The sequence below is a fragment of the Typopeltis vanoorti genome, chromosome 16, assembly GCF_054136105.1.
Source record: "Typopeltis vanoorti isolate ZY-2024b chromosome 16, IOZ_Tvanoo_1.0, whole genome shotgun sequence".
Lineage (NCBI taxonomy): Eukaryota > Metazoa > Arthropoda > Arachnida > Uropygi > Thelyphonidae > Typopeltis > Typopeltis vanoorti.
Window position 1 is genome coordinate 29,559,189 of NC_143564.1, and position 22,899 is coordinate 29,582,087.

The window sequence follows — 22,899 nt, forward strand, 5'->3', positions numbered from 1 at the left end:
ATACTGATGTTCCTTCATTCTTTTTTCCACAGAACGGCCTGTTTGTTCAAAATATGATAAATTACATTCACACGGTATCTGGTAAACACCAGCTAATGATAGAGGTGCCAGTTTGTCTTTTGTAGATGCCAACAAGTGAGAAATTTTGTTGAATATAATATATTCATATATAGAAAATATTTTGTTGATAGGAAAATATTTTCCTATCAACAAAATTTCTCACTTGTTGCCATAGTTCTCTTCTAAGTTATGGAGGAATATAATTGGCTGTTGCTGGAGGAAGATCATATTCTTCATTCAACAGAAGCTATTATTTTGGCTTTTGGAACTTGCCTGGGAGTAATGGCAAATTATGTCCTTGACTTAATGCATTAACAGCTTTATTCATTAGGGCTCTCTCTCTCTATGTTCACTGGGCATCTACAGATGCCGTATGGTCACTCCGATGCTCGATGATGTTCCACACCAGGCCTTGCCACGTAGTCCTGTTGTTTGCTTTTCGTGCAGCCTCAACTCTCTGAAGATCAGTCACTCCACACACGCCATCCATCCATCTCATTGATGGTCTACCCCCTGCCTCTTTTTCCAGGAACTTTACCTTCTATTACTGTTCTGAGAAGTCCTCCTTCCATCCTTTCTATGTGTCCAAAATATTTTAACTTTCTTTTGTCAATATCCTTAAGGAGCCTTAAAGTTCTACTAATCTTTTCTAACACCCATTCATTTGTATGCCTTTCAGTATATGATATCCTCAACAGCCTTCTGTAACACCACATCTCAAAAGCAGATATCCATTTCTTATCTGACTTCTTTAGGTTCCAAGTCTCGTATCCATAAGTCGCTGTTGGAAAAACAACTGCATCCAAAATCCTCAACTTTGTTCCCATGGAGATAGATCCATCCTTCCAGATTTTAGACAGGTCTCTGACTTGTTTTAGCCATTCCTAATCTTTTTCTGACATCTTCTGAACAGCAATTCTTCACATTAATAATGGATCCCAGGTACTCAAACTTGCTGACTTCCTCAATTCTTTCTCCATTAAGATACACTTGTTTCTCAAGAGCTTCTCTGTTTGTTTTTCCTTTGAGAACCATGATCTTTGTCTTGCCAGAATTGAGTTGAAGTCCTCTGTTATTACTGATCTTGTTAACTTTGTCAAGAATTAGTCCTAGTTCTTCCATGTCATTACAAAGGAGTACTGTATCATCAGCGTACCTCAGATTACTGATCTGAAGGATACATTAGGGCTAACAATGATAAATTTATAACGATGTGATCTTGTTTTAATTGAGGTTGTTTCATAGCACTATGATGCTGAAGGATTTTTTTTTTCTTGTGCTGTTTTTTTTTTTAACTTTCATGAATTCTTTATTAGCCATTACATTGGAGATGATGTCAATATTGTGATAACTAAAGAAGACAAAAGTAATGCAACTATGGTGATGAATTTAGCTGAATACGAAAGCAAAATGCACATCCTTTTGCAAGACTAATCTACATAACAAATTATAGATCGTGATCCCAATAACTAAAAACAATAAAGTTTGCAAATTATTGAAAAAAGTCACTTCATGGCCAAAAACAGTTAACAAGCTCAAGCATTTTCACATTAAAACACCCAGAATATATGGAGCACCTAAAATTCACAAATAAGATATACCCATATGCCCTATTGTGGATAGTATAAGCACTCCTACACACAAACTTGCTAAACATTTAGCTAAATTACTAGCCAACCTCACAAATAATTCTCCCTCCTTTGTTAAAAATTCTGTTCACCTAAAAAGTATTTTAGAAAACCATATCTTAAAAATTTCAGACATAAAGATTAGTTTTGATATCACTTCACTATTTACAAATGTACCATTAATTGAAACTCTTGCTTTACTAAAGTCATATTTTTCCCTGATATATTTGAACTATTTAAATTTACAGTGCATGCAGGTTATTTTACATGGAAAGGGAAGATATACAAGCAACTAGATGGGACAACAATGGTCTCCCCTTTAGCCAATTTTAACCAAAACTAGTGGTCTGGCCATGCTATGTTGATTATGTGTTTGCTATTTGGCCACATGGACAGGAAGAGCTGCTAACATCCGGCTTGATGATCATAAAAAATACATCTCCCACTATCATTATGGCAAGTCAGGTTAGCAGACCATGCCTTGGATACCACTTCACATAGGATCAATTGGAAGAAAACAGAAGTACTACATAGATGTCGTTATAAGTCAGAGAGGTTGTTTTTGGAATCAACGGAAGCTTTAAAACATACTCCAAACCTCAACAAGTATAGTTATATAAATTTACAAAAATCTAGGAGACAGTCATTTTAAGATGTATTTAATATTTGTTTTCTCTCTTTTTCCAACATAGATGGTGCCTAATTAGGTCTTTAGTTCCTTGTGTTGTCCATTACAATTTTTTTTAAACTAGTCCCACTATTATACCAAATTGTTGTTGTTTCGCCTACTGTGACAAACTGTTTTTGTGCTCTGAAGATGCTAGATATAATACCAGTGAAATATCAGCAAATAAGTTAATATTATTTTCTAATCATTCTGTGTTGTCATCAATACCATGAAAATAAATAACACACATGGAAAGGTATTTTTTACTACCAAAAATATGTTCTGGTAATGAGCTCAAATCTATTGTCCCTTCTCCACCATTGCTAATTTATATGAAGAAAAATTTGAGGAAGCAGTTACAGTACAGACAATCCTAAAGCCATATGTCTGATGGAGATGTGATGATGATTTTTAATTATAAATTAAAAATTACTCAGAAAGATCTTGAAGATTTTGTACAGTCTCTGAATAATTGCCATCCAAAAATTAAATTCACATTGGAAATTCCTAGACATTCTTGTCGACAAAAACAAATGAAGGATTAACATCGGAGGTTTATAGGAAATAAACCCATACAGGTAGGTATTTGCATGCAAATTCTTTCCAGCACCATCAACAAAAATTAGGTATTACTAGTACCTTAAAAATGGGACTTTAAATATACTCAAGAATGACAAAATTAGGGGAATAAAAGCATTTGAAATCCTTTTGAGTTCCTCCAAAATGGCTACTCAAAGAAACTAAAAAAAACTTCTTTTCTGATGAAACATCAAATGTTAACCTGAAAATTAATTATAAAGGTACAATCTCCAAAGTATACATAACAATACACATAAAATAGCTTAATTATTAAAATAAATCAACATCAGAATGGCCTTCAAACCAATTTACACCTTGCAAAGTTTCCTACATTCCTATAACAACAATGTTCCATTCTACAAATATCCTGGGGAATACAAGATTCCTTGCTCTTGCAGAAAAGTGTATGCAACTCATACTGGGAGAAGTTTTGAAATCTGTAAAAAAGAACATGTAGGTGATGTCAAAAATTAGAGAGAAGAAAGAAGCAGACCTGTAGCACACATCCTTGCAGAACATTGCACAGTAGAGAGCTTCCTCCTTTCCTTACAGATTGAAGAGAAGAAAATGCTTTCATCAGATTGTTCAAGGAGTCTTCCAAGGTCATTCGTTCACATGACCCATTAAACAGAATCCAAGGAATTATACTTCATGACATCTGGAAGTCATTAATTAGTGTATGTAACATTCATAACCTCCAATGAAACTATCAATCCAATATTTTTCAATTTATAAAAATAACAGCTGTTGGAAATGTTTGAATTTTTTTTGTTTGCATTAAATATATTCCTAAGAGTAATAAAGACAGTGAAACATGTCAGATTAATACTACATTTTAATAAATAAAAAAAGTTTATGAGCCCAAGTTGCTTAATCATTCATAAGGGCTGGGAATTTTGAGTGGAATGGAGAATAAAGGTACTCATCTCAGCAAAAAATAATTTCAGTTATTAGATCAGAGCAAGTGCTTACATCAGTAGACAGGGAGTCATTATCAGACCATGGATAAGACAAAATCCCAAATGTAACCCTATTTAGTGTTAAATAAAAAATCCCAATTTAGTGTCACAAGATATAAGGTTGCCCTTTTCCCAGATTGTCTGGGAAAAGGACAATCTATTGCAAAATAAACATGGACAAGACTCTCCTCTTCCCAATCTGACAGTAGATTGGGAAGAGGAGAGCTAACATCTACAGTGTATATGAAGGGAGAGCCAATTAAGAAAAGGTCTAAGGTATCCGGATAATGAGGATTATCTGTAATTCTGTTAGGTAGGGTAACAATTTGCATTTGATCATTACTGATAGCAAACAATTCAGCTTCTCTTCCAGCTTGATTTATGAAGTCAGAGAAGCCAGTCAGGACTTTAGACATTGAAATCTCCAAGTAAAATTATCTTGCTGCTGGGTGATAAGACTGCATGTGATCAACTTAGAGAGAGATAATCAAAACCATCAGTATAAGCATCAGACTTAGGAGAGCGGTAAAGGCAGCAAATGAAGGCAACAAAATGAATCAAGGAAATCTTAACCTGGCATTAGTAAGGTGGCAGAGTCACAGTTACTTCTTTCTATATGTTTGGGGTCTGTGACACCCCCACCTTACTAACACCAGGTTAAGCCAAAGCAGATCATAGGATGGAGATTCTAGATCTGATAATTTTGGTATGAATTATCAGACCTGACAAAAGAATATGTTTCATCCTTCTTATAGAATACATCATGCATGATGTATATGAGAGCTGTAGTCATCATAGAGGATGCCAGTTGAGGTTCATTGATGAATAAGAAATTATATTTTTGGATGCATGTGTCAGATTACATTGATATTGGTATTAAGCCAGGTCGCCAGAAAATGGTAAAAGTTATGTTTTTATTGCAGTTTTTTATTGTATTTTTGATATTTTTTGTGACAGATTTTTTTTTTTTTTTTACTTTATAACACTATAATATCTATGCTGTTTTTTAGGTTAGAATATTGAAAAAAAAATTATAGAGTAGGTACATGCAATAGAATGAAAGACTTGTGGACACAATTTTCACACCGGGGGAGGGTAATGAGATCCCAATCATTCAATCATGACATCAACACTGTTCCTGCATGCTACTTGGTCTCTCTTTCCAGGCACAAGCTAACAGACTAAGCAACAGCAGGATTATTCACCAGATGATTGGGAAATCTGACGAAATATTAACCAACAGGTTCAGTGTCGTGTACTAGCCTGTAGGAAGCCTGCAGAAACTGCTTTTGGGCCATACTGTCAAATGGAAGAAGTACCAGCTCCCTTGTTCAATAACTGGTGTAAAGAGCATGTGCAGGAAAGTTGCCACATGTAAGGGGACAACAAATGATCCTTTAGCAATGAAACATGGCAATAGCCACTTCATGCCTCTAATAAACAGGATGGTTGTGGTGTTTCACTAGGTCATCTACTACCTCGAGGTCTATGCTTTTTAGGTGGCAATATAATATACAAAAAAGCCATTGATTTTGCAAAGGCATTTAACAGGATTACATATGCAAGTTCAAATGGATGGTATGAAAAAGTATACTTGTGCCATGAATGAGAGAGTGGATGGCTAACAGTAAAAGAATATGATGTATGGAACTGTTGAGTCTAAGAGGAGGGCGGTGTACAGAATCCAGTGGTCTACTTCAACTACGGCCGTGGTTAACTTGTATATTTAGTTGGGATAGTCTAGAGAAATGATATTCAAACTGTTTTGTAGACCACTTTCAAAAGTAATAGAAGCAATCCATGAGTTAAGGCTTAAATGCTGGGAGAAATTCATGTTAGAGGTTAATTGGAATGAAACAGCTCTGAGAAAGGATTAAAAATGTTATTTAATTCTTTGATATTTTGTCTCAGTCACTGAAACATAATTGGGGAGTACGATATGAGAGTTTAATACAAACACAATACTAAGATCTCAAAACTGTTTCTCATATTTCAGAGAGTTTAATGCAACCATATTTATTTAAATTGTGCTGATTTCTGAGAGCAGTTCCTACAGTATCAAAAAAATGAATCAGTTCTCTCAACCGTCGACCTTCTCTTCAGGAAGATTTTAGTAATGCTATCTTCATCCCCTGTGTCCAAGACATTTCAGAAAAAAAAAAGCCAGAATCGTAAATACAACCTCTGTGTGGCTTTCAAGCCCCACCAAAAGCTTGCTACCCTTGTATGTTCTATTAAAGATCAGCTCCCTCCTCTCAGTTCCTGGAGTATATAAAGTGCTCTGTTCCTGCAAGTTGGCCTACTAAGAACAAACAAAGATCAACCAACATCCACATGGAAGAACACAAAAAAAAAAATACATCTGCAGTCATTACTGCAGATGTATTTTTTTACATGGTCCACAAGGCCAATCAGGCCTTGTGGATCATGCTTTAGATACACATCATAGAATCAACTGGAAAAGACCATCATGCTCCAACACCGTAAATTTAGAAGAGAAGAAGTATATTTTGGAATCTGCAGCTGCACTCAGAAATCAGCCTAATTTAAATAAACATGACTACATTCAACTTTCCAAAATATGGGCAACACTAATACTTCAAGATCCCAGTTTACATCCTAGGCCACCCACAGAGGACCCCACCTAGTTAAGACTCTAGTCATTCGTCTTTCACTTAATTTGTGTGTGTTACAAATCTCATATTGTTTTCCTTGACGATGTCTCAGTGACTAAGATGAAATATTGGAAGAATTAAATAATTGATTAATAGATAAATTCGATATGCTAGGTGGCATTTCATTGGAAGGTGTAAAGAAAGCTCCTAATAAAGTGTAAAGAAGAGTATGTTTATGTGTAAGACTTGGGGTAGAATTGAGTGCTTGTTTGTTTGCAAAGTTATGTGTGAAAAGTTGAGTTTTAAGTTAAGTTAAGCTTGTTTACAAAATTGTCCAATTTAGTGCACTGATACAACATGGAGGTGAAAGGCAAATAACAGACAGTATAGATTTTTCAAAGATGGTACGGTGCTGTGAGTGTAGTATTTATGTATGGAGAGAGTGGATGTTTATGTGGAGAGACTGAATAAGAGAAAAGAAAGAGTGTGGGTTTGAAGGAAGTGCAATATTCTGATATTGCACTTATGGGTTATAAGGCTTCCTTAAATATGAGTTTAAACACAAGTAGGGAACATGGCAGTTGAAGATTGTGTCAATGTTCAGAAAGTGTGTGGAAATAACACAGAAAAAAGTTTGAATGACGATAAAGCAGGTGATAATTTATGCAACATTAAACAACAGGGTGAAATTAATGATATAAAGTGGGTAATAATGATGTCAAAATACAAAGTGGGGGTGCTTAAGGGTCAAAGCTGTATAACTGAGAGGAGACCTCCACATAGCCTTTAAAGGAATGCGGAGAACCGACTAGGGCTTCTGACCTAATGTCCAATCCTCACCTTCTCGTGGTGCACCCTGTTGGGTATCTACTTTGATACTGAACGAACGAGGATGGGCTGGCAATTTGGGATTTAGCCGACCAAATTGTATTCTTATTGGTTAAACCAAAATAAAAAATGATGGAACAACATGACAAAATTTAATGCCGGCTGGGGCGTTGCCTGGTTAAACAAGGCCCCCCTTGTTTTCGCCAGGGAACCAGGGCGAACAGCGAAAAGTCAGCTACTGGAACAAATCTGAAAACAAACCCCAACTCAACATCACCAGAGTTAAAGATCGGTACTATCAACGTAAGAAGCCTGAATGGCAAAGAAATGGAGCTAGCTGAGGAATTAGATAAGTACCAGATCGACATAATAGGGGTGACTGAAACAAAAAAGACCAAAACTGGTGAGATCTTTCTGAGCAATAAATACAAAATGTTATATTCAGGCAATGACAATCAAGGAAAAGAAGGAGTAGCCATAGTATTCAACACAAAATACGACGCTAATCTTCTTGAATGGCAGTCAGTCTCAAGTAGAGTAATGTGGGCAAATATGAGAATGGGGAACTGGACAATGAGACTTATTTGTGCCTATGGTCCCACAGAAGGTTCTACTAAGGTAGAAGTGGAGGAATTTTTTGAGGCTTTAGAAAAAGCAACTGACACAATGAAAAAGGAAAAGTTGGTCCTTGTTGGGGATCTAAATAGTAGAGTAGGAAATGATTGTGAGACATACAAAAATATTTTGGGAAAATTTGGAGAAAAGAGCAAAGCTAATAATAATGGCAAATATCTGTTGGATTTCTGCTCAGGACATGGACTGGTTATTACTAACACCATGTTCCAACATAAAAATGTGCACAAATTCACATGGAGAGAAGAGGCTAGGAATAAGAAAAGTCTCATTGACTATGTTATTGTTGATAATGAAGTTTTCTCCCTGGTGCAGGACACCAGAGTGTACAGAGGATTTGAAATTGGAAGTGATCACTATTTAGTCTTGAGCAGGATAAAATTGAATTTCATATTGAAAAGGATAACATGTAAGAAAGTTTTAAAGCGAATAAAAGTTGGGCAGCTCTCAGATGTGAACTGTCGACTAAAATACAGAAATATTATTGAAAAGAAAATGAAAGAGTTTGAGAACAGGAATCAAACCTTGGAGATTCAGTGGCAAACTCTGAAGGAAACATTGATTGATTCTGCCAGAGAGGCATGTGGTGAGGTTGTGTGCAAGGATAAAAAAATCAGAACTCCCTGGTGGACACAGGAAGTTAAAGAGGCAGTGAAGGAAAAGAAGAAAGCTTATCAAAAGTTCCTGGCAAATAAGTCAGCTTTTACTCTTACAGAATACAGAGACAAATGTAAGAAAGCTAAACAGTGTGTAAAACTAGCTAAACAAAAGTCATGGGAGGACTTTGGCAAGAATATAGAAAATAAATATCACGAAGGTGGCAAAATATTCTGGAGGTTGTTGAAGAAGCTTAGGAATGGAGGTCAGAGTGCTGTAAAAGGAATTAGAGATGATAAAGGTGAAATGAAAACAGGAGAAAAAGATATCCTTGAAGTATGGAGTAATTACTTTGAAAAACTGCTAAATGAAACAAGCAGTGATGACAGCACAGTGATAAAAAACACGGACCAGGCATGCAGTCAGGAATACATATCCATACTTGAAGTAGAAAAAGCCATCAAAGGCTTGAAATGTGGAAAGGCAGCAGGAGTAGATGATATTCGACCAGAAATGCTGAAGTATGGTGGTATAAGAGTCTTACAGTGGCTGCACTGCATAGTTCAGAAAGCCTGGACAGAGGGACGAATTCCCGATGATTGGAATAGAGCTCTCATAGTACCCATATATAAAAAGGGAAATAAAACTGAATGTGAGAATTACAGAGGTATTTCCCTACTGAGTGTTCCTGGCAAGATCTATGCAAGTATACTTGAGAAACGGTTGAGAAGAACTGTGGAAGAAAAGCTTGGTGAAGAACAAGCTGGATTCAGGCCAAATAGAGGCTGTCAGGATCAGATCTTCACTTTACGACAAATAGTCGAGAAAGCATGGGAATATAACAAAGATGTGTATTTAAGTTTTGTCGATTTGGAAAAGGCATATGACAAGGTGCCAAGAGAGAAGCTATTCAATACGCTGCAGTTATATGGTGTCAATGGGGCATTATATCAAGCAATACTTAGTCTTTATTTGAGTTGTGAGTCAGCAGTTAGAATTGAAGGAAGTACAGGAAGATGGTTTAATGTTAAATCTGGTGTGAGACAAGGATGTACATTATCCCCTCTGTTATTCATTATCTATATGGATCATATTATGAAGGAATGTGGTATTAAACCTGATATCAAAATTGGAGATGTTAATGTCAGCTCTTTGCTTTATGCGGATGATGTTATACTTCTAAATAAATCTGCTACAAGTCTGCAAGATTCTCTGACTAAATTGAATAGCTGTTGTAATAGATATGGTATGAAGGTCAGCAATAAAAAGACAAAGACAATGAAAATAGGCAGAATCATTGAAAATGTCAACTGTGTTGTGAATGGAGAACCTGTGGAACAAGTAAAACATTTCAGCTACTTAGGCACAATTTTTACTGAAGATGGTAAACTAAATATAGAAATAGACAACAGAATCAGCAAAGCTGGTATCGTGGGAAGTCAATTTAATAAATTCATATGGAATAAGAAAGAAATTAGTCGGAACACTAAATTAGCTGTATACAAGACTGTGTTCAAACCAATTTTAACTTATGAATCTGAGAGCTCAGTCAGAAGTAAAACACTTGACCAAAGACTAGAGACCGCAGATATGAGAGTCCTGAGAAAGGTTAGAGGCATGAACAGATGGCATCAATGGCAATATCATATTAAAAATGAGGATATTAGGAAAGAACTTGACATTGTCAGCATCCAGGAATGCGTTAGCAGAGCTAATCTCAGGTGGTATGGTCACTTAAATAGAATGGGAGAGGAAAGATTAGCAAAACAAGTGTTCTCTGCCAGGTTGGCAGGAAAATGACTCAGAGGAAGACCAAGAAATAGGTGGATTGATACGGTACAAAGTGCCTTAGACGATAGAAATATAAGATCTGATAATGTTGGAGTCTTGACAAGTAACAGACTGATTTGGAGGAAAATTGTAGATAGGAAGTTAGTAATGATGTAATTTTTTCATGTAGTACTGTCATATCCTGTACACCCCTTGAGGGTACATGGCAGGAATTTGATGATGATGATGATGAAATACAAAGTGCAGTTAACGGTAAGGTCACGAGCCAGACTGACGACAAACAAGTGTATGTGACTGGCAATGAAACAGCGAAAGTGAATGATAACGAAAAAAGAACACAAGATTTGAAAGCTGAGTTGGTGAAGATAAGGTAAGAGATTAGGCAGATGCAGAGTGAATGAAGATAATTCCAGATATGTATGGAAGAGGGAAGAAGATGAAAACAAATGATGTCGGAATGAAAATAGTAACAAAAGACCTGCGAGTGGTGTTGTATTGCAGTTTGAATATTAGAGGTATGGTAAACAAGAAGATGCACAAGGTTTGTTTTCCTGGAGGTAAAATGAATAGTGATTGAGGTGTTGGATATGAGGACTAAGCAAGTAAAGGAGTTGGTAGTGGTAGTAGGAACAAATGACTTGACTGAGGACAAGGAGAATGTAAGACTGGATATTAGAAGGTTGTTGAGAAGGATAAGAGATAATAGTGTGGTAGGAAAGGTAGTCAGTGAACTGTCCAGGTATGACAGTGATGAGGTGGAGAGCAAGAATTATTAATGATATGTTAGCAGAAATGTGTGAAGAGAAAGGAGTGCAGTTTGTTAATGTGTGGAATTAGTTTGAAGGTAGAACTGAACTGTATAAGAGTGACAAATCACATTTCTTACATAACTGAATAAGGAGACTCAAGGTGGACAGGGAAACACAGCATGAAAAAGGCTGATGCTCCAAGACGATGTGAATGTGTGTATAGACAAAAAGGGAAGGGAATGACCTGGGATAGGGAAAACAATTGGATTTGAAGAGGATTTTGGGAAGAGTAAGGAGAAAAAGAAATAGTTTGAGGAAAGTATGGAGAAGTCACATGTGGTATCAGTGAAACTAGTTACAGATCCAGGAATGAGCTCTTATGTTTGTATACAAATGCCAGAAGTATCAGAAAAGGGACATGAAATAGTTGCATTGATTGAGTTTGTTCACGCAAAAATTGTTGGAATAAGTGAGACACGGTTGGATAAGGATGACATTTTGACAGGAATAGAGACAGGAGGGTATGATGTATTTCGTGAAGACAGAAAGGATAAAAAGGGAGGTTGAGTGCTATTAATAGAAAAACAGTTATGTCCATACAATTGCAGTAATATAGATTGGGATGATGAGATAGTAAAGGATGAGGGGAAATAAAGAAAATGAGTTTCTTGAGTTTTAGAGGGCCAACTACTTCTGACAGGATGTAAAAGAGGGCACATGAGGATTGAGGGGCTTGGATTTGATCTCATCAGATGATGTTATTATAAATGAGGTGTCAAATATCCCTCCAATTGGTGAGAGTTACCATGAAGTGATTACCTGGGAGATTGCCAGCCATGCGAGGACTTTTGTGAGGAAAGAACATATGTGGAACCACAAGGCTGGTGATTACGACAAGCTCAGGAGACAGCTGGAAGCTGTAACATGAAATGAGAAGTTGGGTGGAAAGGAGATCAATGCTGCTTGGGTGATATTCAAGAACTATCTAGTAGAAGCAATGTCTAAATGTATTCCAAAGATCAGAAGATTAAATAAAGTAAGTGTGAACTGGATGAATGACAAAATTAAGCATGCAATACAGAGAAAAAAGGCATTATGGAGGCAACACGAGAGGAATGGCAATAATCAATTCCATGAAGAATAGAAAGAACAGATAAGAAGAGTGATTCAGTTGGTAAGGGTAGCAAAAGTTCAGTATGAGGAGCAGTTAGCTAATGAAGCCAAAAAAATCGCAGGGAATTCTTTCGATATGTAGCCAGCAAAAATAAGAACAATTATGGTAAGATGGCCTGATTGGAGAAAATGGTATAAGGACAACTGATGCAGAGGATATAGTTCAGATATTTAATGAACAGTTCATAATGGTATTTCATCCTTGTGAATGTGACATCATGGAGAGTTTGAGAGCAGTGGATGATGAGGAGGAGAGACTGGGGAATGAGAATATGGGGAATTAAGCAAACTTGATAACAAGGCTGTGAGACTTGATGATATATCACTGTGTATTTTCAAGTAACGTACCAGGGAGTTGACATCTGCTTTGACACTGGATGTCAGGTTCCAAAGGAGTGAAAGGAAGGCAAGATTGTACCACTTCTGGAGGTGACAGAAATCAAGCATCAAATTATAGACCCAATCTGTGTCAAGTGTTGTGAAAAGACTGGTGAGAATCAGGATCCAGAATTGGGTTGAGAACAGTGGTATTATCTTTGATATACAGCATGGATTTGCTAAAGGGAGGTAAGGTTTAATTTGCTCACTTATTACAATAAGGCAGCAGCACTGGATGCAGGAGATGGAAACACAGTAGTATACTTTAGACTTTGCAAAGGCATTTGATAGATTACTGTATGACAAGTTGATAGTCAAACTAGAGCAAATGGGATTAATTATTAGACTAGTGCACTGGATTGGACACTGGCTGTCAAATAAGAATCACAAATAGTTGTGTATAGGGGAACAATATCCCAGAAGAGGAAAGTCACTAGTGGTGTGCATCAGGAGTCTGTTTTAGTCATTGCTCTTTAACCTGTATGTTAATAATATTTGGGAAGAATTGAATGGGGATATACAGCTGTTTGGTTTGCAGATGATGCAAAGTTGGAATGAACTATGAGGAGTAGAGCAGATGTTGTGACCTTACAAGAAGACTTGAATAGACTGAGTGAATGGCCACAGGGGTGGGGGATGCCAGTTCAATGTTGCAAAATGTAAGGTTTTAAAATATGGAAAGAAAGATGGGATGTGGAATTTACTCTTAAAGGAAATATATATTTGGAGGTGGAGGAAATAAGTGATATTAGGGCGATGATGAATAAGGATCAGAAATTTAGAGGACAACACAACCAATACTAGGAATGATGGAGAAGAGGATACTGACTTAAGAAGATTCTGATTCAATTGTATAAGGCACTGATTAGGCCAGTGAGAAAATCACTGTTGTGATTTTTGAGGAACTCATTCACTTTTTTTGAAGTGTGGCATGGAGAGAGAGAGATCCTATTGAAAGATGAGTTCTTTGTCTTTCTAGATCTGTAGGAAATATTTTTATAAACTGGTCAGTTTTTGTCATACCTTCAACAGGCACAAGTGATCATGGACTGTCATGTGTAAAACAACCCAAGAACATCTTTTTTAGCTGGATGTTTAGGAGCTTGAAGGTGGGAGAACTCTTCTCAGCTGCTGATTTGTGAACAGAGTACTCGCTCTCCTTGTAAAAAGAAATGGCTCTCATCTGAAAGTATGACCTTTTTCCACTTCTCACCAGTCCAATCTTTGTACAATTTTTTCCACTGGAGTGTCTTTTTCTGCATAGCCTTCATCAACAGTTGTTTCTTTTGATCTGTGTATAGTCTTTCCTGCTTCCAACAATATTCGACAGAGTGTCATGTCAGAAACATTAATTCCACTAGCTGCCAAGTCTCTATTTAAGTCTATAGCAGACAATCTTGGATTCATTTTGCTTTTCCTAACTAGTGAATGATCTTGAGTAAGTGTGGTTTCCCTTTTTTGCCTACAGTTTTCCTTTTCTGTCAGGAAAAAAAGGTACCTGCCTCCCTAAACCTCTTTAAAATTGGATTAACAGCATCTGAACCAATACCACACTCATTGACAATTTGCATTTGAGTCATGGATGTGTGCTGAGAAAGAGAACATATTTTTGAATGCTTTCTTGGAGATGTATCCATTTTATAGCTACACAAAATGAATAAAACAATATGAATGGAAACTTGTTTACACTATTAAAAATGCACAACACTATTGCAAACCAAAAACTTGAAGAAAATTCAGCTTGTTAGGATTAATTTGTTCACTACTGTATAAGGAGATGGGAGCAGGGGAATGAGAAGCAGGTTTTTTGCATGGAGAGTTGTGAATGATTGGAATGCATTGCCTGAGAGTGCGCATTGCCTACAGAGAATTTGAGAATTTGAATGTGTTTAAGACACGAGATGATGAGCTGCATGTATAACAAAAGGGACCACCTAGATGAGTCTGTGACTCCATGGGGTCTTGGGATAATAAAATAACATTTAATGTTATTTTATTATCTCAGAAGTAATGTCTTGTTTCTAATGAATGTAATGTCTTCTCCGTTCATCATTGTTTAACATCAAACTTTTTCGTATGGAATAAAACCATATATCAGCAATTGACTGGCCTTGCAATGGGTAGCCCCCCTCTCTCCATCTTGTGCTCTCTTTATGGAGGATTTTGAAAGTAAAATCTTATCTGAAACAGACCCTAACCCCACAGTATGGTGGAGATATGTGGTAGATATCTTTATTGTTTGGAACCACACAAAAAAAGGACCTGTTCAACTTTCTTAACAAGATCAAGTCTTTACACCGCACAATGAAATTCACTCTGGAACTTGAAAAAGATAACCAATTATCATTTCACTCTTTAATTAAGAAGCTTACGAATGGTGGTACCAACCTCTCAGTTTACCACAAACCTACCAATGCAGGACATTATTTACATTTCACTTCCTCCCACCACATTTCTCAGAAACTTAGTATTGTTCACATGCTGAAGAACTGTGCCTCTCTCCTTACAACAGATCAACAAGACCTCCAGGAAGAACTATCCCTGATATCTACCAACCTTACCATGAATGGATTTCCTCAAACTCTTTTACAAGATACTTTCTCTGAACCCCAACAAAGACAACGAGATGACATACGTTATATTTCTACCATTGTCATTCCATACTTAGGGACAGTTTCAAATAAGATTGCAAGACTCCTTAGACCACATAAAATAAGAGTGGCCTTTAAACCTACAGAAACGATTAGGCAATTCTTAATATCTCCAAAAGATAGCCATCCTTTCTCCAAATATGCTGGAGTTTACAAACATACCCTGCTTGTGCGGCTTGAATTACATCGGGCAAACTTCAAGGAGCCTTGAAATTAGGCAAAAAGAACACATAGGTAATGTCAATAATAACAGAGAAGAAAAATCGGGGTTAGCTTTTCATTTCTCAAGAACGAACCATACCATAGTGTGAGATAGAAGTGCAATTCTTTACAGAGGAAGACTTCCACTCCCGAATTTTTAAAGAGGCCACAGCAGTTACCCGCTGTATACAAAACCTTAACAGGAACCAAGGACTAATCTTGCCTGTGATCTGGAAGACCCTTATTAGAATCTCTGAACTCACCAGAACTGAATTACAGTGCCAACTATAGAACGTTCCTAAATAACAACAAGTGAGATCATGCACGCTCTATGCATGTATTGTACGCGCTCTGTTTTTTGTCTAATATAATTGGAATCGGTTGATTATAGTTTGTAACAGTTTTTTTACTTTTTAGTGCCCTTACATCAGTTATGTACCCTGAAGATGCCAACAGCCTTAGTTGGTGAAACTAGTTGGTATAACATAGTTGTTTATTATATGCACTTGATCAATATAATCCCATTAAAAGTCATTCCAGAGCTTTATGGTCAAGAAAATTAAACTTTTTTAACATTTATAATCCTTTCTCAGTGCTGTTTTATTCCATTAAGCCTCTAACATGAGTTTCTCCTAGCACTTAAACCTTGACACAAGCAGTATGATTATTCATGGTAAATATATAGCTTGCAAGGCAAAACATGATGATAAATTGAAACTTTGTCTAGAGCAGTGGTTCTTAACTGGTGTTCCCTGGAACGCTTGTGTTCCGTAAACTGATTACAAGTGTTCCGCTGGTGAAAGATGTCACATGACACGTTCTGAGTGTAATTGTCTACTCTGGATCCTAACAGCTGAACACTGCTGTGCACATTGACTTCTAAACCAATAGAATATCGTTTATAGGTCATGTGTTTGCAGCTACCAATAAACTTTCCAAACAACAATATGCTTTAAAAATTGACAAGTCAACTGACATTAGCAGTAAAGCTCATATACTAGGATTTGTTCGTTTCATTAATGAAAACGAAATACTGAATCAATTTCTATGCTGCAGAGAACTTGCCGAATGTACAACAGAACAAGATATGTTTTTGACTCTATTAAGTCATATTTAGAAAATGTTAAAATTTCATGGGAGCTGTGTGTAGGAATTTGTATGGACAGTGCTCCAACGGTAGGCTCCATTAAAGGATTTATTACCCTTGCAAAGAAAATAAACCCAAATATTATATCTAAACAGTTTTTTTGCACAGAGTTGTGAATATGGTAAATTACATCAAGTCAAGACCTTTAAAAGCATACCTTTTTAAAAAACTTTGCATATTTATGGAAGCCAAGTACGAATCTTTGCTTTTGCACACTGAAATAAGATGGTTATCCAGGGGTAAACTGCTATTCCAAATTTTAGAACTTAAGAATGAATTATTGGCCTTTTCAAAATGAAGGTACAGATGCTTTTGTAAAATGTTTTCAAAATGATATTTGGTGTGCTAAAATGGCATATTTAATTAAAACTAAATAAAAATGGCATACTTAAATAGCGTTAATAGAAGTATCCAAGGGAAAAATGAAAATATTTTGACATCCACTGACAAATTGTCGGCTCTTCAGAAAAAAAAGTATATCTTCGGAAAAACTGCATATCAGAAAAATATACAGTCGATATGTTTCCTTCGCTCCATAATAAAAATGTTGAGGAAATTATTTCTGGTATAATAGAACATTTAACAATATTTCCTTCCTCAAATACACATAAGTATGACTGGATATGAAATCCAATTGGCACAGTTAATATATCGAGTTGTGAATTTTTGTTACAAGAAGAACAATTTGTTACCTTGTCAATGGATCGTACTCTAAAAATGAAAATTCTCTGGAATAACTCTTGAGGAATTTTGGATTTTTGTTCAAGTCGAATGCCCAGCTCTCTCCACAAGGGCACTGAAATTTTTTTTACAGATTTCAACATCACATTTGTGTGAGCTTGGTTTCTCAATATTAAGCAATATAAAAATTAAAAAGCATGAAAGACTTGCTAATATAGACAAAGAGATGAGGGTAACTATATCACATTAGACCTGATATTGCTGAGATCTGCAAAAGCAGACAAGCTTAAGTATTGCATTAAAATAAGTCCCATTTTTATAAAAGGCAAATCCATGAATATTTTTATTATTAGTTTTATGATCCTTATGCTTTTGGTGTTCCCCAAATTTTTCTTATAATCAAAAGTGTTCTGTTCTGTAACTTTGAGAAGGTTAAGAACCATTGGTCTAGAGAATTAATCAGGCTGGCCTTTCTTAAAAGATGTTGATGTACAGAAATATTACCAAATGGCATGAAATTTAAACTCAAGTTCAAATCTAAAAAAGCCCTCGATATCTATCTGGGAGTGACCCTTCCCTTAATGCATAGCATTATACATGTCAAATGACAACTAAAGGTCCAAGAATTATCTCTGGACCAAATAATAGATTATTAAAATAATTGAATAATAGGCAACTTATTATTTATCTAAACAAAAGATGAAATTAAGTAAGGAAAAGAATACCTCAATTAATATATATATATACATACATACATATGCACATTTTTTTTTCATTACCTTAAAAAGGCAAAGTTCTTACTTCTGTTTTTATGATAGCTTATAATCCTCTTCAAGTACTAAAAACAAAATAAAAATGCAAATCGTTTGTTGTCTTTTATTCCTCTAAGGGAGTAAAAACAAAGTTAAAATATTAAATGCAGATAACAACACACATTAGTCTTTATTATTAAACCTTGTTACTATGCCTAGCTGCTAAATAATCATTTTTTCTTTATACTGAAAGTGCATTTACACAAGATTCTAGTAAGACTCTGAAAAAGAAAAGGAGAAACAAAGGGGAGAGATGACAGGAAATCTTTTCATTTACCCAATTAGAATACCAAATATAATATAATATAATATACAAATATCAATTTAAGGCATTAAAGTTTTCAAAATGTGCAAAGTTCAGTCCTTAAATGGATGATGGTACTTTCATTTTCTTGATGTTCATCAAAGATACTTCTAATGCACAATGAAGATCACCCATAAAAGTTAATAGGGAAATTTCATTTAAAATACATTAAAAGATACCAAGAAATTACATGCTCGTTTTAATCATTTACACAAGGAAGCAAAACAAAGTTTTGGATGTGAAATCACATGCTGAACATTGTTTTGCTTCCTTGGGTAAAGGATTAAAACCACGTATATAATTTCTTGGTATCTTTAATGTATAGCAGAACCAAGGTAAAAAACTTTTAACATCAATTTAAAATACTGCATACATTCAGACATTATGCAGAATTCAAACCTCCGACTTTTTGATTAGCAAGTTCCAAGAAAAAAATTGTACTCCTAACACCTCTTGTTAATCACACCCTTCAACAATCTTACACATTACACAGTCTAGATGCAGTCTTATTAAACCCTTATAAAGAGAAAAAATAACCTCACTATCTCTAAACCCAATCAATAATTTTAGAGAGGATTTAAATACATCATCTCAAAAGTGAGAGCAGTATTCCAAGACTGGATAGATCTATACAGATCAAAGAGCTGTATTTTTAAGGAAATCACGATGTGGACTAATATATTAACTAAAATTAGTTTAATTAATACTTCCAATAATTCAGTAAAGTGAAACTGGCATTACCAGCGAACAAAAACATAAGATATGTGCACAGAGGCACTACAGTAACTAATGAAGATGAAGCATGTCAACTAAATAGTGCCCTCCAGTGGGCTAAATTGGGTGTCCTTGACTGCTGGACTGATGTGCAGAGGATGAGAGCTTCCCAAATTTGGGGCAGTTTCATGCAGCCAAATTTGTTAAGGTTAGGGTAGTTTCTAAAGGCAGAAGCAGATTCAAGGAAAAGTCTTTTGTATTTATATTTGTTGTAATGGAGTAGAGAAACTTTTTTCCAGCATATTCTATGGTAAGGGTCTAAAACAAGGTCAGCAAGTTCTGAATGGCTGTAGTGATGGAAATAGATATAGTCCTTTAAGTTCAGCAATTTTGATGTTGGCTGTACTGTCTGTTTGGCAATAGCAGGATAGTTTACAATTACAAGAGAGCTGGTGCACACCATTTAGGTCTAGGGACTGTGGCGAGCAGATAAGGGATGATAATTTTTTATACGATCTACATGTAGTTAAAAGATTTTTTTTTTTTTTTTTTAATTTTTGTTAGTCTTTTAGTTCTGCCTTGGATATATGGAATAGTGATAGCTTTGGAATAGTCTCTGTTCTGGAAAAGGGGAGAGGATGTGTGGGTTTGAAGTTTTAATATTTTTTGAATACGATAGGAATTATGACCATTGGCTAAGAAGGTTTTGTGAAGATGGTCAAGTTCAGTGGAGAAGGTAGGGTTTTTCTCCTGGAAACTCAAGTTTTTCATCCCACATACAGACAAATCAGCCTTAAGAACAGACACAATTTACAGACAAAAAATACTAGTGGTGGTGGGCAGTAGATTGCATTGGTATAGATGATGATGGTAGTAGCAGTTTGCTGTAGTTGGTGGATTAAGTAGTAGAAATGAAGAGTTGTTTAATAGGTGCCCTCCCTTGATGAGTCTGGACTCTCTCTGGAGGTGTCACCTAATAATAATAATTATCTAAACTTAATTAATTAATTTAGTTAAATTAGTTAACTAAATTAAATTAGCTCTGTTACATAAAGTTTTAATAATTCCATACTGCTGGTAGGAGGAATGATGTGACCGTTTATTAATATATTTGAGTGTTTGAGTTTTCTGTAAACAGAATGCCAGGGATAAATCCAGTTAGTATGTAATTAAAGTATCTAGGAAGGGCAGACTGTTGTCATTGTCTCTTTCTAATATGAACTGGATCCTGGGATGCTGATTGTTTTGGTGTGTTAAAAATATGTTGAGAGCATCCAGGCCATGAGGCCAAATGGAGACCCCATCATCAACAAAGCATAACCAAAACAGTGGATCTGTATGGGGCAGAGTTAAGAGCTTTCTCTTCAACTGTTTTCATGAAAAAATTAGCCAGAGAAGGAGAAAGTGAAGAGCCCATGGCTGTCCCCTCTATTTGTTTGTAGAATTTTCCTTGCCAAATCCAAACAAAATAGCCAGAGTTCATAGTGAACTTAAACAGTTTGAATTTTTAATTTGAATTAATTTGAATAAGGTCTAATGTGTCTTTAAGTGGGACAGTGGTGAACAGAGAGGATATATAGAAACTGACAATAATGTCAGAATGATGGAGGGTGAGATTTTCTATACTGGCTTTAAAGTTGGGTGAAGTTTTTTTTTTTTTTTTTTGTGTGAGGGGTGTTGCCTGTATATTGGAAAAGCACTTTTGCTAAATATTTAGCTAATTTGTATGTGGGTGAAGCAATGGCGTTTACAATTGGGCATAATGGCACATTCTGTTTATGAATTTAGGTAGTCCATAAATATGGGAGGGGGAGATCTAGAAAGAATTACATGGTTTAAGTTTATTAATAATGTGATGGAACCATATAAAGTATTAAAGGATTTTATAGGATTGACATGGATAACGTTTTTCAGTACAGTGCAGGAGGGGAGAGAATGAGAGGTCACTCTCGGAAATTGTGTAAAAGTGTGGTTAACAAGAGTGTTAGAACTAGATTTTTTGCTTGGAGGGTGATAAATGAGTGGAATGCATTGCCACAGATGGTTGTGAGCACTTTGTGAATGAGTTTAAGGAGCGGTATGATAGGTATTGTGTGAATAATGGCTAATGTGTCAATAGAGGGGTCTCCCTTGATGAGTCCTGACTCCATGGAGAAACCATTATATAATCATAAAAATAATAACCTCAACATGCCAGGAGGTGACCTTTTAAGGAGACTGCGAAGTGATCTGATCTGTATATCGGTAGGGTCATAGTCTTAGGGAAGGCAGGTCGATCAGATCACTTCACAGACTCCTTAAAAAAGTCACCTACTGGCCTGTTGAAGTTACTAATAAACTAAAACCATACAATTCTAGATCCCCACCTGTGTATATATATGTGTGTGTGTATATATATATATATTTTTTTTTTTTTTTTTTCCTAAAATTCATAAACAAAATGTGATATTATGCCAAATTGTAAATGGATCCAGTTCATATTAGAAAAAGAAAATGACAATAATCTCCCCTTCCTAGAGAGCCTCTGTAATTACATGTCAGCCTGATGGATCTCTGACATTATTTGTTAACAGAAAACCCAAGCACACTGGTAGATATATTCATAGTCACATCATCCCTCCTCCCAACATTATGGAATTATTAAAACATTATATTACAGGGATAAATTAATTAGTTCAGATAACAGTGCCCTCTCCAATGAACTTGACCACCTTCACAAAATCTTCTTAGCCAATGGCTACAATTCCTATCATATTCAAAAAATATTAAAATCCCAAAGCCACGCATCCTCTTCAGATCAAAGACTATACCAAAGCTATCACTATTCCATATATCCAAGGTACAACTGAAAAATTAACAAAAATCTTTAAAAAAATAAAACTTTTAAACTTACTAATAAACTAAAACCATATAATTCTAGACCCCTACCCATATATAAGGACTTCCTAAAATTCATAAACAGGATGTGATATTATGCGACATTTAACAACCTACAGACCATATAAAAAATTAGCATCTCTTATCTGCTCGCCACAGTCCCTAAACTTAATAGATCTCTTATAGTTGTAAACTATCCTACCAATGCCAAACAGGCAGTACAGTCAACATCAGAATTGCCAAACATAAGGACTATAACCAAGTCCATCACTACAGCCACTCAGGACTTGCTAATCATGCTTTAGACACCTACCGTCACTATAGAATATGCTCTAAAAAGTCACTATACTCCATCACAGCAAATATAAATACAAAAGACTTTTCTTTGAATATGCTTCTGCCTTAAGAAACTATCCTAACCTCAATAAATTTGATTGCATGAAACTGTCCCAAATTTGGGAAGCTCTCATCCTCTGCTCTTCAGCCAACAGCCAATGATGGCCAATTAGTCCACTAGAGGGCACTATTTTGGACTTCAGGCCTACTCTTTGTTGACATGCTTCATGTTCATTACTTAGTGTAGTGCTGCGTGCATATATCTTATGTTTATGTTCCTGATGATAGCAATTTGATCTTGGCAAAATATTGGAAGTATTAATTAAATTTAGTTTAGTTAATATATTGATCCCTATTGTAATTTCCTGAAAAATACAGCTATGAATAGTCAATGTATAATCCTTACTGCAAGACTTACAGATTCAATGGCTGGACAAATGAAAAATAACATCTTGAGTGAAAAAAAGGTGACAAAGGCATAGGGTCTATGTAGTCATGTGGAATCATGTTTGTACCCAT

At 35.7% G+C, this 22,899-nt stretch overlaps 1 protein-coding gene across 1 annotated transcript in view; it reads right to left on the reverse strand.

Moving 5' to 3' along the window:
• The window catches only part of LOC150097913 (TBCC domain-containing protein 1-like), a 349,586-nt gene that overhangs the window by 318,489 nt on the left and 8,198 nt on the right, over positions 1 to 22,899 (reverse strand). Inside the window, exon 2 of the mRNA XM_090406629.1 lies at positions 18,117 to 18,175. Coding sequence (XP_090262755.1) covers positions 18,117 to 18,175 — 59 coding nt within the window. The remainder of the gene's footprint in view (positions 1 to 18,116; positions 18,176 to 22,899) is intronic.